Source organism: Eubalaena glacialis, chromosome 12, assembly GCF_028564815.1.
Source record: "Eubalaena glacialis isolate mEubGla1 chromosome 12, mEubGla1.1.hap2.+ XY, whole genome shotgun sequence".
Taxonomy (NCBI): Eukaryota; Metazoa; Chordata; class Mammalia; order Artiodactyla; family Balaenidae; genus Eubalaena; species Eubalaena glacialis.
Genome location: NC_083727.1, coordinates 61,933,363 through 61,947,449, shown reverse-complemented (window position 1 = coordinate 61,947,449; position 14,087 = coordinate 61,933,363). Strand labels below are relative to the sequence as shown.

The 14,087-nt window shown below is 38.5% G+C and overlaps 1 protein-coding gene across 1 annotated transcript in view; it reads left to right on the top strand.

Moving 5' to 3' along the window:
- Positions 1-14,087, top strand: part of KLHL32 (kelch like family member 32) — a 237,904-nt gene that overhangs the window by 38,699 nt on the left and 185,118 nt on the right. The window contains exons 2-3 of the mRNA XM_061207178.1: positions 4,457-4,544; positions 12,915-13,095. Of these exons, the coding sequence (XP_061063161.1) occupies positions 4,522-4,544; positions 12,915-13,095 (204 nt within the window). The 5' untranslated portion in view covers positions 4,457-4,521. The remainder of the gene's footprint in view (positions 1-4,456; positions 4,545-12,914; positions 13,096-14,087) is intronic.

Sequence of the window (14,087 nt, the reverse complement as noted above, 5' to 3'; positions counted from 1 at the left end):
TGGGTATTACTATTTTTAAGATGAGGAAGCTGTGCTTAGAGCCCCTTGCACTTATCACAATTATGATTAAAGAACGAATTATACAGGCATTGGCAGTGGGCCAGGATGGGACTGAAGGGCAGCCTTTTGTTTAGAAGGGGAGGGCTAGGAGCTGGTCTTGAGGCTGTGTTTGCATAGCAGAGCACGCTGTGCTCTGGGCTGCATGCTTACCTGGGATTGCTTTGAGAGAGATGAATGATGATTGTGAAGGCTGAAATACTCTCAAGCCACTCCTTGCTGTCCACTGTGGCCCACTACAAGCCCTGTGAAAGGAAAAACTCATGTATTAATTACTGTATCCTAGGCACCCAGCTCCAGGTCTTGCATAAAGTAATTCTTCAAGAAAGATTTATCTCATGAATCAGTGAAAAAAAATCTCCACAATTTTGGAGGTATTTTTGACCAAGCTATATCGAATTCTGCCCTAATTGTGCAACATTGATGGTGAAGGTTAGTCCTCAGGGATTTCATTTGATCTTGGGCTGAATGATGGATGCCCAGGACTTGAGGGGACACGTGTGGACCCTCGTTAGGGAACAGGTGGGCCAAGGGAGCAGATCTGAGACTTCAGGAGTGCTGGTCCTTATAGTGAGGCAAGGCTGGGAGGAGCATTGTGCCCTAAGTGGAAGCAGACAGATCAGAGTTGCATGCTCTTTGCACAGGTGATCACAAAGGCTAATTTGGTGGAAGGGAATGTGTTGCCTTGATAGTTTTAGGGCCATGGGTGTGGGGGGCTGAGATGAATATAATTCATCATATGATGATTTGATTCCATGGTACCAACAGGCTCAGAAAATTGTAGATGGTCACAAAGGGACCTTGAAGGTGATCACTCTCAATTCGTAGAAAAAGAGCCACCTCATATGCTCCCAGCCCCACATAGCACTACCCTTAGGGCTTGTGCTAAATGTCATTATATCTCTAATGGGGTGTGAGCAGCCCTAAGAGCTACATGCTTGGAGAGCGACTCTAGCCTTTTTTTCCCACTATTCTGTTTCCTATGGCCCCCCCAAATTGGCTCAGCGCTGAATCCATTTCTGGATTCCAAGGAGGGGAAAGGCAGGAGGCTGGCCTGAATTTCCTTGGGCTCGTGGGAAAAGGTAAGAGCCTTGAGTTAAGAAGGAACCCACATCCCAGGCACAGGAAAAAGTGCAAGGAGACAAGAGGATAAAGAGGTCTGGCTGGCCAAAAGACGTGCTTCATGTAAGGGAAACTTAAAATATAAAATAGAATTAATAAACAAAATGTAAAAACAAGTGTTATTTATACAAAAAGAAAGTTATAATCCAGTGATATAATTTATATAAAATATATGTAGTAAGTTGTAAATAATATGTAGTAAAAATAGTAAATAACAAATAACAGTAATATTCAGGGGTTGAGTCATCCTTTAAGTCATTTTAACTCACCTTTAAAATGGTGTTCATTTCACTAAACATTGTAGAATGGAGCAGATTATAATTAGATAGTTTCTGAGGAGAGCTAATTTAGTGAGTTGATCTCCAAACAATAAGGGAATTTATCTTAAGATTTTTAATTGTCATGTTTGGAATGTCTGAAAAATATCAAGGTAAAAGTGTCCTTTAATTTTGGATTATTTTAACTTTTAGGATTCTTATTCTACATTCACCTAGTTATTGGGAGCATTTAAAAATATTAGACTTTCCGAAAGATTAAGGTTTTTTTTCACCTCTCTGTAATAATAAATATTCTTATGCCATCTTAGTGCTCAAGTGTCCATCTCTGTTAGTGTTTGTGTTAGGCAGTAAGAGCCTAGAATTTATAACCTAGTTTCTGAAAGGAATCTGTAGCAGTGGTAGGTTGCTAAGAAAGTCTCTTAGCTAATGAAACAACGTGCCTTGAATTATTCTGATCCTTTTTACTGCTCAGTTGTAATGGATCAATTGAAAATGATGCTCATTTTTAGATTTGTCAAAACTTAAATTAGAAATAAATGAAAGTATAGATATACTATTTTCAGTAATTAAAAAAGAAAGCAAGAAATAAGTATAAATGTATGAAAAATGTTTGAAACAATCTGTTCGGTAACAGTGGAATTCTCAGCAAATTATGATATATCTATGTGAATTACTATAGTATGAGGGTTTGGATACAGTGTAACAAATACTATATATTAGTTAGATTGGAAATCATAGGTCTCTCTTTTATACAAATCAGCAGAAATAGGCACAGCTTTACACATTCCTTTCATAAGTGTTTTTACACTGTATTGCTTCTCAAAATGAAACTTAGAAGAGAGCCTGTTTAAGCCTGTTTATCCAAATTGGAATTAATTTTGCTGCTTGGGTGTGTTGGAAAATGGGAGCTAGACCCTCTAATGAGAGTTGTAAAGCATAGTCATGGACACGTCCCAGACTTTTCAAATAATTTACTTCTCTGTTTAGAGTTACAACAATGATTGAAAACAAAGGCTGGGGTGCGGAGTGTGAGATTGAATGAATATATAGCCAAGGAGTGATTTCAAGCCTGACAACTTCATCCAATTACGTATTTTCAATTATGCTAATCCTAAAGCTCCTGTAAAAATCTGTTTTCCATTTCCTTATAATTTTCATCCTTTCTATATGTTATTTTTCTATCTATTTTTCAGAAATTCACTCCTTGAATAGAAAATCGTCTTTCTGTAGATGCCCAAGACGTAGTTGATTTTAACTTAACTTCACTAAAGGACAAGTCAACTAGTATTTGTGGTTTAGCCTCTGTAACTTTATTTTATCAGTTTTTTAAAATTGAAATATAGTTGATTTATAATATTGTGATAGTTTCAGGTATACAGCAAAGTGATTCAATGTTTTATATATATATATATAGATAGATAGATATAGATAGATAACGTTTATATTCTTTTTCAGATTCTTTTCCATTATAGGTTATTACAAGATATTGAATATAAGTTCCCTGTGCTATACAGTAAATCCTTGTTGTTTATGTATTTTATATATATCAATAGTAGTGTGTATCTGTTAATCGCATACTAATTTATCCCTCCCCCCTTTCCCTTTGGTAATCATAGTTTGTTTTCTGTGTCTGTGAATCTGTTTTGTAAATAAGTTCATTTGTATTATTTTTTTAGATTCCACATATAAGTGATATCATAGAATATTTGTCTTCCTCTGTCTGACTTACTTCACTTAGTATGATAATCTCTAGGTCCATCCATGTTGCTGCAAATGGCAACATTTCATTCTTTTTTATGGCTGAGAAATATTCCATTGTATATATATACCGCATCTTCTTTATCCATTCCTCTGTTGATGGACACTTAGGTTGCTTTCATGTCTTGGCTACTGTAAATAATGCTGTTATGAACATTGGGGTGCATGTATCTTTTCGAATTAGAGTTTTTCTCTTTTCTGGATATACGCCCAGGAGTGGGATTGCTGGATCAAATGGTAGCTCTATTTTTAGTTTTTTCAGGAACCTCCATGCTGTTTTCTATAGTGGCTGCACCAATTTACATGCCCATCAACAGTATAGAAGGGTTCCCTTTTCTCCATACCCTCTCCAGCATTTATTATTTGTAGACTTTTTGATGATGGCTGTTCTATCCAGTGTGAGGTGATAGATACCTCTTTGTAGTTTTGATTTGCATTTCTCTAATAATTAGCAATGTCAAGCATCTTTTCATGTGCCTGCTAGCCATCTGTATGTCTTCTTTGGAGAAAGGTCTATTGAGGTCTTCTTCCCATTTTTTGATTAGGTTGTTTGTTTTTTTGATATTGAGCTGCATGAGCTGTTTGTGTATTTTGGAAGTTAAGCCCTTGTTGGTCACATTGTTTGCAAATATTTTCTCCCAGTCTGCAGGTTGTCTTTTTGTTTTATTTATGGTTTCCTTTGCTGTGCAAAAGCTTGTTTGATTAGGCCCCATTTGTTTATTTTTGTTTTTATTTCTACAGTAACTGCTGTTGGGAAAGCTGGACAGCCACATGTAAATCAACGAAGTTAGAACACTCCCTCACACCGTACACAAAAATAAACTCAAAATGGCTTAAAGACTTAAATATAAGACATGGCACAGTAAAACTCCTAGAAGAGAACATAGGCAAAACATTCTCTGACATAAATCGTGGCAGTATTTTATCAAATCTTAATTTTTCCCTTTGGCTGTCTGATGTTTTAATTTTTACTGTAACTCTTACTTTAGCTATTTTTGGTTCTCAAATACATTTTGGCTTCTTAGTCCCTGAAGTTCCAGTAAGGTGAAAAAACTTTAAAATTTAGAAACATTCTAAACCATTGCCTATTATAAGAGCTTTCAGTCAGATTGTTATATCTCGATGATAAAACTCTCCAAGGTGCCTCCTTAGCATTCTAAAGCATTAGCATCATTAAGGCCCAGAGTGTGCTTTTTTGCATTTAACTCACTGTGCTTTTCTTTCTCGTTTTTTTTATTCAGCTGGAATGCTTGCTGACTCCTCTGCAAAGTTCTAAGGCTGAGACCCTGAGGAACCCAGCTGGAGAATGCCGTCTGAACGCTTCCTCAGGTTGGTCCTGTAGGATACGTCTTTGCTTGCGTAGCGAGACATGTGTGACTTGAAATCCTCACATTGCACATTCTAGGACCAAGCACAGGGAGGGGGCCCAATGTGTATTTGAAGAATTAAGCAAACCAGTCTGAGAGTGTGTGTGAGTTTAGTATGGTAGCACAAGGGCTAACCACTGAGATATAGTTACTGGCCAAACCTAGATATGTTTAAGGATTCTTTGATACTACTTTTTATCTTTTTCTTATTTAGGACGCTAACCTCCCTCAAACAAAAGGTAGACTTCTCTAAAGGTATATGATTTAAAAAATAATCAGAAAACTATACATATATATGATTACTGTCCCCTTTAAAGCAATCACTTTAGGGTGTATAATATGTATTCTTAAAATACTCATAAGGTTTTACTTTAGTACTTATTTAACAGATATTTATTGGTGCAGAGGATCCAGCAGTGAATAAAACAAATAAGGTTCCTGCTCTCATGAAATATATATTCTATAGGGGAAACAGATATTAAACAAATCACACCAGTAACAACACAAATATAATTGTGAAAAGTGCTTTGAAAGATTGATAGAATGAGGTAGTACCTTCCTGAAGAAGTGCTCTATGACCTGAGATTTGAAGGGTGGGAAAGACATGGGGAAATGCCCTCAGGCAGGAAGGAGCCTGGCACATTCCCAGAACTGAGGGGGCAGTCAATAAGAAAATGCAGGGCATTCCTTTGAATATTCTCAGTGGAGGCAAGTCTTCATCATCCTACGAGGAAACAGTCAAAAGGATCTTCAAAGCAAAGAATGAGAGAGGTGATAAGCCTGGGAAATGCCTTCTTTTTAAATACTAAGAATTGAGTATGTCTATGAAATAATGAGACCAGCTTTCTTCCATGACTCTGAAGCTATTAGGGATGACTAGTTCCAAAAATGTGTTCAGAAATGGAGGCATTGCTACAGCCAGTATAGTGCCTCTGTGCTCCCCAAGTGAGTGTTACTCTAGATGGGTGACTCTCATTGGGGGATATTTTGCCCTCAGGGTACATTGTGTAATATCTGGCATCATTTTTGATTGTCACCAGTCTAGGGGGTGCTATTGGCATCTAGTGGGTAGAGGCCAGGGATCCTGCTAAACATCTTAACAATGTACAGGATAATTCCCATAGCAAAAAATGTCAGAATGTCAGTTTCACTGAGGTGGGGAAATCCTGCTTTGGATCTGGCATCCAGCCAGTATAGCACATAGAGACCATGGTATCTGTCTGCCACCAACTAAGCCAAGTGATTTATTTCTGGCTAATAGGATCCATGTGCATTCTTCTCCAAATGATTTTTTACTTGAGATCTGCCATCTCTGCTTTCACTGATCAACTCTGATCCCACCGCCATCTGTCCTCCATAGCACCATCATCTCTGCGATGGACTTTCCTTCTCTGCTGGGACACAGACACCCCCTTGCGCACTTTTCAAACTTCCCCCATGCCACGTGGAACTGTTGCACCAGGAACATACATGTGCTGTGCTGTGTCATCTTCCTCACCCTGAAAAACTCCAAGCACCTCCTGCTTTCACTGAGACCTGTCTTCTTCTGAGGCACCACTTCTTTGTAGCCTTCTCAAGTGGTGGCCTTATTTCCTCGAATCTCATGTATTTAAGGGATGGATAGAGAGATTGTTGTCACCCTGGGACATAGTTTTTCTTCTAGATTATTACTCCTCATACCAGTTGTTTGAGAAGATGACGACAACAAAGATGGGCTCTTCTGAAGGTGGTGCTCTTCAGCTCTCTCCATCCCTTCTTCCTCTCCACTGTTCGCAGGGTCATCTCCCCGCATTCACTGAGCATTTGGCATCTGGCTGACAGTCTTCCTTCTCACCACAGACCCTTTACAACTTCCCAGTGCCCTCAGTGTTTGCCTGGAGGATCTGCCCGACCTTGTGGCCTTGGATCTTCAACCTGCTTATGACCTTCCTCACTGAGCCACCTACTCTCATGGTCACGCCGTGGATCATGCATCCCCAGTAGTTGCTCTATTTCTGAAACTACTGCATCAGCCACTTTATTCTTAGCAGGACCTCCTCTCCTTCTAGCTTCCTGATTTACCTACCTCCACAGTGGTTGTACTTTAACCTCACGGCAATGTCTCATTACTGGCCCGGCCACTTTCTTTCTTTTCTTTTTTTTTTTATTAAATTTTTTTGGAGTATAGTTGATTTAAAATATTGTGTTAGTTTCAGGTGTACAGCAAAGTGATTCAGTTATACATATATATATATGTATATTCATTCTTTTTCAGATTCTTTTCCCACAAAGGTTATTACAGAGTATTGAGTAGAGTTCACCGTGCTATACAGTAGGGTCTTATTGTTTATTTTTTTAATTAATTTTTATTGGAGTGTAGTTGCTTTATAATTGGGAGGTTGAGATTGATATATATACACTATTGATACTATGTATAAAATAAATAACTAATGAGAACCTACTGTATAGCACAGGGAACTCTACTCAGTGCTCTGTGGTGACCTAAATGGGAAGGAAATCCAAAAAAGGAGGGATATATGTATACGTATAGCTGATTCACTTTGCTGTATGGTAGAAACTAGCACAACATTGTAAAGCAACTGGCCCGGCCACTTTCTACCAATCCATCAACACTTTCCTTCCCTCATTTCTGTTCTTAGCCAGTTTAGAATCTATCACTCTTTTAAATCCTTAATTTCCCTTGCTCTCTGCATTTTTGATCCATTTGCCTGACAAAATCCCAACCCAGATGAACCCAAATACTGTGTTTCCATGCCTTCGTTGTCCAGTGGAGACTGGTTCCACTGAATCTTTAGATTCAACACGCCAAAAAATGCCCAAAGTTTTAATATTCCCTCCCTCCTGCTACTCAAAAGGCAGTCCTTTCCCACAGCTGAGCCCAGCCCCGCTTCTATGTTTTGAATCCTATCTTTCTTCTCAGCAGCCTTTGACTATTGGTTGTCTCTCAGCTGTGTTCTAGAGACACAGCTGTGCTTCCGTTATTCTCTCTATCCACATGAGTTTTACACCTCTAGCCAAGACCTCTTTCTGAGCTCCAGATCCTGTACCATGCCGGCGCTTGTCCTCAGGGTCCCAGCCCTGAATATTCTGTGGACTGTGTGTTAGGTCCATGCCCCCTACTGCCACAGGATCAGAGCATTTGCTGTTCCCCTGCCTGGAAAACTCTGCTGTCCCCATTTTGCCATGATAACTTGTTCTCATCCTTCAGCCTGCAGCTCCAGCATTACTTCTTCAGGGAGGCCAGATTATTTTATTAAAGTGTAACTACCTCGCTAAACTGAGGGTTCTGTGAGGGCTGCTACAGAGTTTGGTTTGTTTACCATTTTATCTCCAGTGTCTGGTCCAATACCTGGCACAGGATGAATAAATGTTTGAGTGAATGAAGGAAGGAAGGAATGCAACAAGACTATCCATTTATATTTAAGTTCCTTTCCTTAAGTATCCATTTGTAATTAACTTGCATAGTCTTCACTATTTCTTGGTCATTCACTAAGCATATCGTATTTTCTTTGCTTATTATTTTGACCATTGTTATTAATTGCTAGCATTAATTTTAAGGTATTTACAAATTACAAAGTGTTCTATAAAAAATAAAATTAAGTTCCATGCTGGGTTTTTTTTCACAGCCTGTCTGCTTAAATAAATAAGATTGTTTCAATATTAATGTATTTAATTTGTATTAAAATATTTTGACTGTGGAATTGAAGTGATTAGGGCACAGTTTATCAATAGACTGAACTGAGATAATCATGCATAATCCTAGTACTGTCAGGTTTTTTGCCCAGTCCTTTTCTTTTTTGTGTAAAGTAATCTATTTAAGCAATGAGGATCTCTATGCTACTTGACTGTTTTTGATATATAAGTATATAATACCTTATTGGTGACCTTACTTGAAAACTACCTGAATATATTTTGTATATCTAAATACTAAGTAAACATTGATATAGAAATTGACTAGAATTTTAAAATTTGAAATACAAATGTTTAGAAACTAGACAGCTGTTTTGGAATTCATGTCTTGCAAACTGACTGAACTCAGTCAAAATTTATGCTATAAAAAATGAGAATCTGAGAGATTTCTGTGATCAAAAATCTTCACTATGTACTTGGAATAGTGATTTGCAGTAACACAGTGCTTCACTGTGAGTGAGCTGTACCATGTTATGAACATCATGCTGTGCATTTGATTTTTTAGTTTTTACCATCAATTCCAGAATGAAAATTAAAGATTTGAAGTCATGAATAGTCCTGTCCTTGAGACCTCATTTATTTATCTCCCTGTTACTGTATGCTGACGTTTGGCCAATCAGATGGTTGCTCCGTGGCATCACTAAAAAGCGATTTCTTGCTCAAGGAGTCTGGGGCTTCCCATGTTGTACCTGGCAGAAGCTGGGTCCTGTGAGATTCAGGAACAACCAGGCTCATTGGCAACCTGATGGGGTACCTGAAGCCCTTCTAGAGTTCAGATGGAAAGAAATGAGGGACACATCCCCAGGGAACTTTTAGACTGTCCCGTAGAACCATAGTGCGAAGTATATATATAATTTAAACTTTTCAAGGAGACACATTTTTTAAAAAGTAAAAAGAAAGAGGTAAAATGAATTTTAACAATATATTTTATTTAACCCAGTATACCCCAAATATTATCATTTCAACATGTAATCAATAGAAGAATATTAATGAGATGTTTTTGCATTCTTTTATTTCACACTACGTCCTTGACATCCAGCGTACATTTTCCACTTACAGCACATCTCAATTTGGACTACGCGCATTTTAAGTTCACAATAGCCACATGTAGCTAGTGGCTATTATATTGGACAGTGCAGTTCTAAAGAATTCCACAGAGGAAAGGGTATTGGGGTTGCCTTGAGGAAGCCAGGTCACCCTCTTGCACCCACTTGTGAATTTTGAGGTGGCAATATTGCTTCCATGGAAGACCTTTCCCAATATTAGGATGACACACAAATCTGTATACCCTCGGGAAATGTGACTCCTGTTTTATGGGGTTTTTTGTTTGTTTGTTTTCTTGGTAATTTAGGAAGTTTTAGGAATATACTTTTCCTTTCTTCTTCGTTTCCCAAATAATGGAGGGACATTGCTCTAAGGTGGGAGGTTTAGATTGCTAATTTGTATAATTTTGATGCCAAGGGAGCCATATGCAAGGATGTGTCTGCTTCCCATTCTAATTTAGACATGGTTCATGATAGTCTTTGAATCACCTCCTCCCTGGTTTATAATTATTGGCTTTATCACATGGACCTATGGCTTTCCAGCTGTGTTCTGTGACCACTTGTGCCTTAACACTTACAGGGTTGAGGTGTTTTGCAGATTTACATCTGAGAGTTGAGTGGGAAGTTTCAGAATACAATAATGACCTGTTGATTAATAAGCCTTTATTCCTTGCCAAATGTTGGAGTATTTGTTTCTGCTTTTAAGGAGTCCTAACATATTGGTTCCAAAATATTTGGAATCTTGTGCCAAGTGTTGCCTTAAATATTTAGCATGCTGTTTTCTTTAAGCTTGAATATTTCAAGCCCAACTGAATGATCCTGTGAAATTGTGCAGCATCACAATTGTTTCAGAGCTGAGCCCTTTATTCTTTGCCAAATTTCAGTTTACAGCTGTTCTTTCCCTGGCAAGATTTATTCGCTGTCTATAGATATCTGAAATGCAAATACTGATTCAGTCTTAATAATAAGGACATGAATTGTGGCTCTATATTTGGAAAATGAGTAAGGAAACATTATAAGGCAATTATTTTAATGTATTCTTCTGTTCCACTACAAATGAAATTTCAAAATACATTTATGTAGCATGTAAGGTGATATTAAAAGGGAGAAAAGTTATGAGAGTTTTAAATAAATGTATAAGTAAGATCTATTTTCTCTCCCCAAGCTTATCTTAGTCAGTGCAAAGATAAATGTTTTTGAAGCATGATTTCAAACATTTCCTATCAGTATCTCATGTTATATTATGTGTATTATTTTTCAAAGGTAACTTTGATTTTGAGATTAACTATGCACAATCTAAATATAGAATTAATATGGACTTTGTGATTTTTTCTCCCCCAGCATAGATTTTTGAGATCTTCTTTACAGATTATCATTTTTTGGTTTTGTTTCAGGTTTTGTTTGTTTCTTTTATTTATTTTTTATTTTTTATGTTTTAAATTTTTTTGGCCACGCGGCATGTGGGATCTTAGTTCCCTGACCAGGGATCGAATCCGTGCCCCCTGCACTGGAAGTGTAGAGTCTTAACCGCTGGGCCGCCAGGGAAGTCTCTGTTTCTTTTATATTTTAAGCAGGAGGACAAATTACATTATTATGTTCATGGTAATAGGTTCTCAAAATGCCTAATCTTGGACCATCAGGTTTCTTATCTGTGAAATGGAGATATTAGTACCTGCCTCATAATGTTGTTATGAAGATTAAATGAATTGATAACTGTATATCACTAAGAATAATTCATGGAACACAGTAAGGGCTTTGTGTTTGTAAAATATATAAAAATGTCATCCTTTTAGGAAGGATTTTTCAAAGACTATCCTAAAGCTTACTTAGCTGAGATAATATTTCTATTACTATTCTATTCCCTCATTTCTTTGAGCTATGCTAATTGATCTCCGTTCTAGCCTTTGCATAGCAATTTGTGTAAGTGTTATTTATGCTTCTGAGTGTGGTTTTCAATTACTGACTTGAAAAGTCTGCCTGTAGCTAGAGCCGCTAGATGAATATTCGATGACAGTAACCATTTCAAAACTCACTGCTGCATTTCAACTGAAAATAATCCTCCCACCTTCCCACGAGAACTTACTATATCATCATCTCCTGTCAAATTTATTTTTTCTTTCAATAGTTCTGACATTTTTGAGGCTCCCCAGTCAAAAATGTCCGATAAAGCTTACTGGCTGCACTCTGGCATTTCGCGGGAAGCATTTGGTTTACTTTAAGGTGATTTATGCTGAGCCGTAATTTACCAGCCACCTGGTGGCACGAACATGCAGGCTCGGCTGGTGGCGACTCCCTGGCTCTCTTGAGAGGCTCTTTCACATTCAGAGGGAGGCACTGGATGTTGAGTTATCAGGATGGGAGAGACAGTGCTCGTTCATCCTTATGGCACCTTTACTCGGTGTCAGGAAGAGTCGCAGGCCAGAAATAGAGCTTGATGGCCCTTGCTCTCATTCTGGGAGTAACTTACAACTGGTGCAGCTCACTCATCTCAGTCCAGTGTCGGTTCTGAGATTCTAGAGTGCCGTGGAGATTTTCATGTATCTAAGTTGGAATTGTTCATAACTATCTACAAATTCCGTTTGCATTTGGTATTTATAGCATTACTTCTACATTATTATAGGAAGATCTGGGGTTTCACCCAGGAGTTTTGAAAGGATATGGGATGAATATTTTAGGTTGGGGTAGGGTGTGAAGGGATAAGTTTCACAATGGGTAAGTTTAGTAATTTCACAAAATAGAGCAGAAAATAGATTGCATAGTCATTCATAAGTCTAATATGATGATCACACAAGATGTTGCAGGCTATTAAGATAGATATATTTTACTTTCAGCCTTAAATTTTTTCTTTACAATGGCATTTCTTTTGATGTTCTCCTGGTGGTGCATAATTTCCTAAGTTTAATAATAAGCCACTATGGTTTAATTAATGGCCTTTTACATGAAATGGTCACTGGTAGCCTTTTTTTCCCCTAACTAACATTTGCTCAGTTTCATTTTATATATTAACGGAGTATTGTGTCTTGTGGGGAGACCGAGTAGCTTCTTGTGTTTCTGGTGAGCCATGCATTGGGTTCTGTGCTGGATCAGTGCATGGCAAGTTCTGAGCTTGTGCTAACTCCACACAGGTGGTACAAAGCTAGAAAAGGAATCAGAGAGCTAGGGAAGGGGGTCCCAGAGTGGAAGGATTTGCACACATATGTACACACATCCAGACACACATCCAGAAAAAGCTTTGCACTCAGAGATGTATACATACTGAGGGGACAGGGGCCCAGAAGCAGAGTCTCACAGGCCTGCAGACATGGGCCAATACACAGACACAGATGGACACACAACAAACACAAATTCTCAAAGAGAGGGACCAGTAGGAAAGAGAAAGAGATCCTGTTGGGGGGGAGGAAAAGAGAGAATTAGAGAAAAAGAAAGCAAGAGGGTGGTGGAGGAAAAGACAGTGGGGACTAGGAAGGTCACACCACTATAGGCACTGGAATCCACACTCCCTGAGTTGCTCTTGAAGGAGGGAGGGGAGCCTGGGGGCAGCTGGGCTGATGAGAGGAACAACATTCACTGGATTGCTCTCCTCGCTCTCCTCCTCGCAGTATTCAAGAAATGCTGACAGGCCAGAGGCTCTGCCACTCAGAATCTCACACTGATAGCATCCTGGCAGCACTGAATCAGCAGAGGAGTGACGGCATCCTCTGCGATGTCACCCTGATTGCTGAGGAACAGAAATTCCACGCTCACAAGGCAGTCCTAGCAGCCTGCAGCGACTATTTCCGGGTAAGTCAAGGTAGTTTGTTTGTTTATTTGTTTCTCTTAAGATATTAATAAACAGAGGATGACAGTTTTCCTGAACTGTCACACAATCATCAGCCAATTAGATAGTCGTCCCCAGAGTTGTGAATGTTGGGGGGTTTTCCTGGTCAGACTGAGATTGGGGCCCCGTTGGGATCCTCCCTGGGCTGGACACCTGGATGTCTCTCCAGTGGAGAGCAGACCTCTCCTTCGCATCTGAGCTGAGGAGCGTTCGACACTCTACCACCAAAAGACAGTGTGGCATTGTAGTGCACCATAATGGGGGTGCAGGCTGAGGACAGGATGTTTCTGGATTCATGATCAGAAGGACAATCTGTAAGACAATTTATTTCTTAAAAGGTCTCTAAATATATGTAGTGTCTCTGATTTTTTATTTTCTATGGATGTTCTCGCCTTAGAGCTTTCCAAGTCTCTGCTCCAGGGACAGAGATGGAATTGACCTAAAGGATATTTATGGTTGACACGCGCGTGCCTGTTTAGCTGAAGACGTTGTCCTGTTAAGTAGAACTTTGGAGTTTGATTTCCAGTGGCTAATGATATGTGATGATGTGTTTGTTGTTATTGTTGTTTTTTGAAGGTGAGTGTATAGTATGGTTTTCGCTAAATTTAATTTAATTTAGTATTTCCTATGATTCAGGTCATGGACAAAGGACTTTATATACATATCTCATTTAATCCTCACAGTAATACATTTTATAAACACATGCATATGCTATAAAAATCACCATTTTACATGTAAGGAAACTGAATCTCAAAGATTAGGTAATTTGAGGTAACTCAGAGGTTAAGTAATAAGTCACACAGTTCCGAAGTGGCAGATCTACAATTGAAATCCATGTCTGAGTCTTAACCAGCATTCCATTCTACCCCTTATACGGATATAAGAAAGAAAATTGTGACAATTAATAACCAGATTTTTTTGAAGTTAATTTATGAATATACATGATTTAATTCTT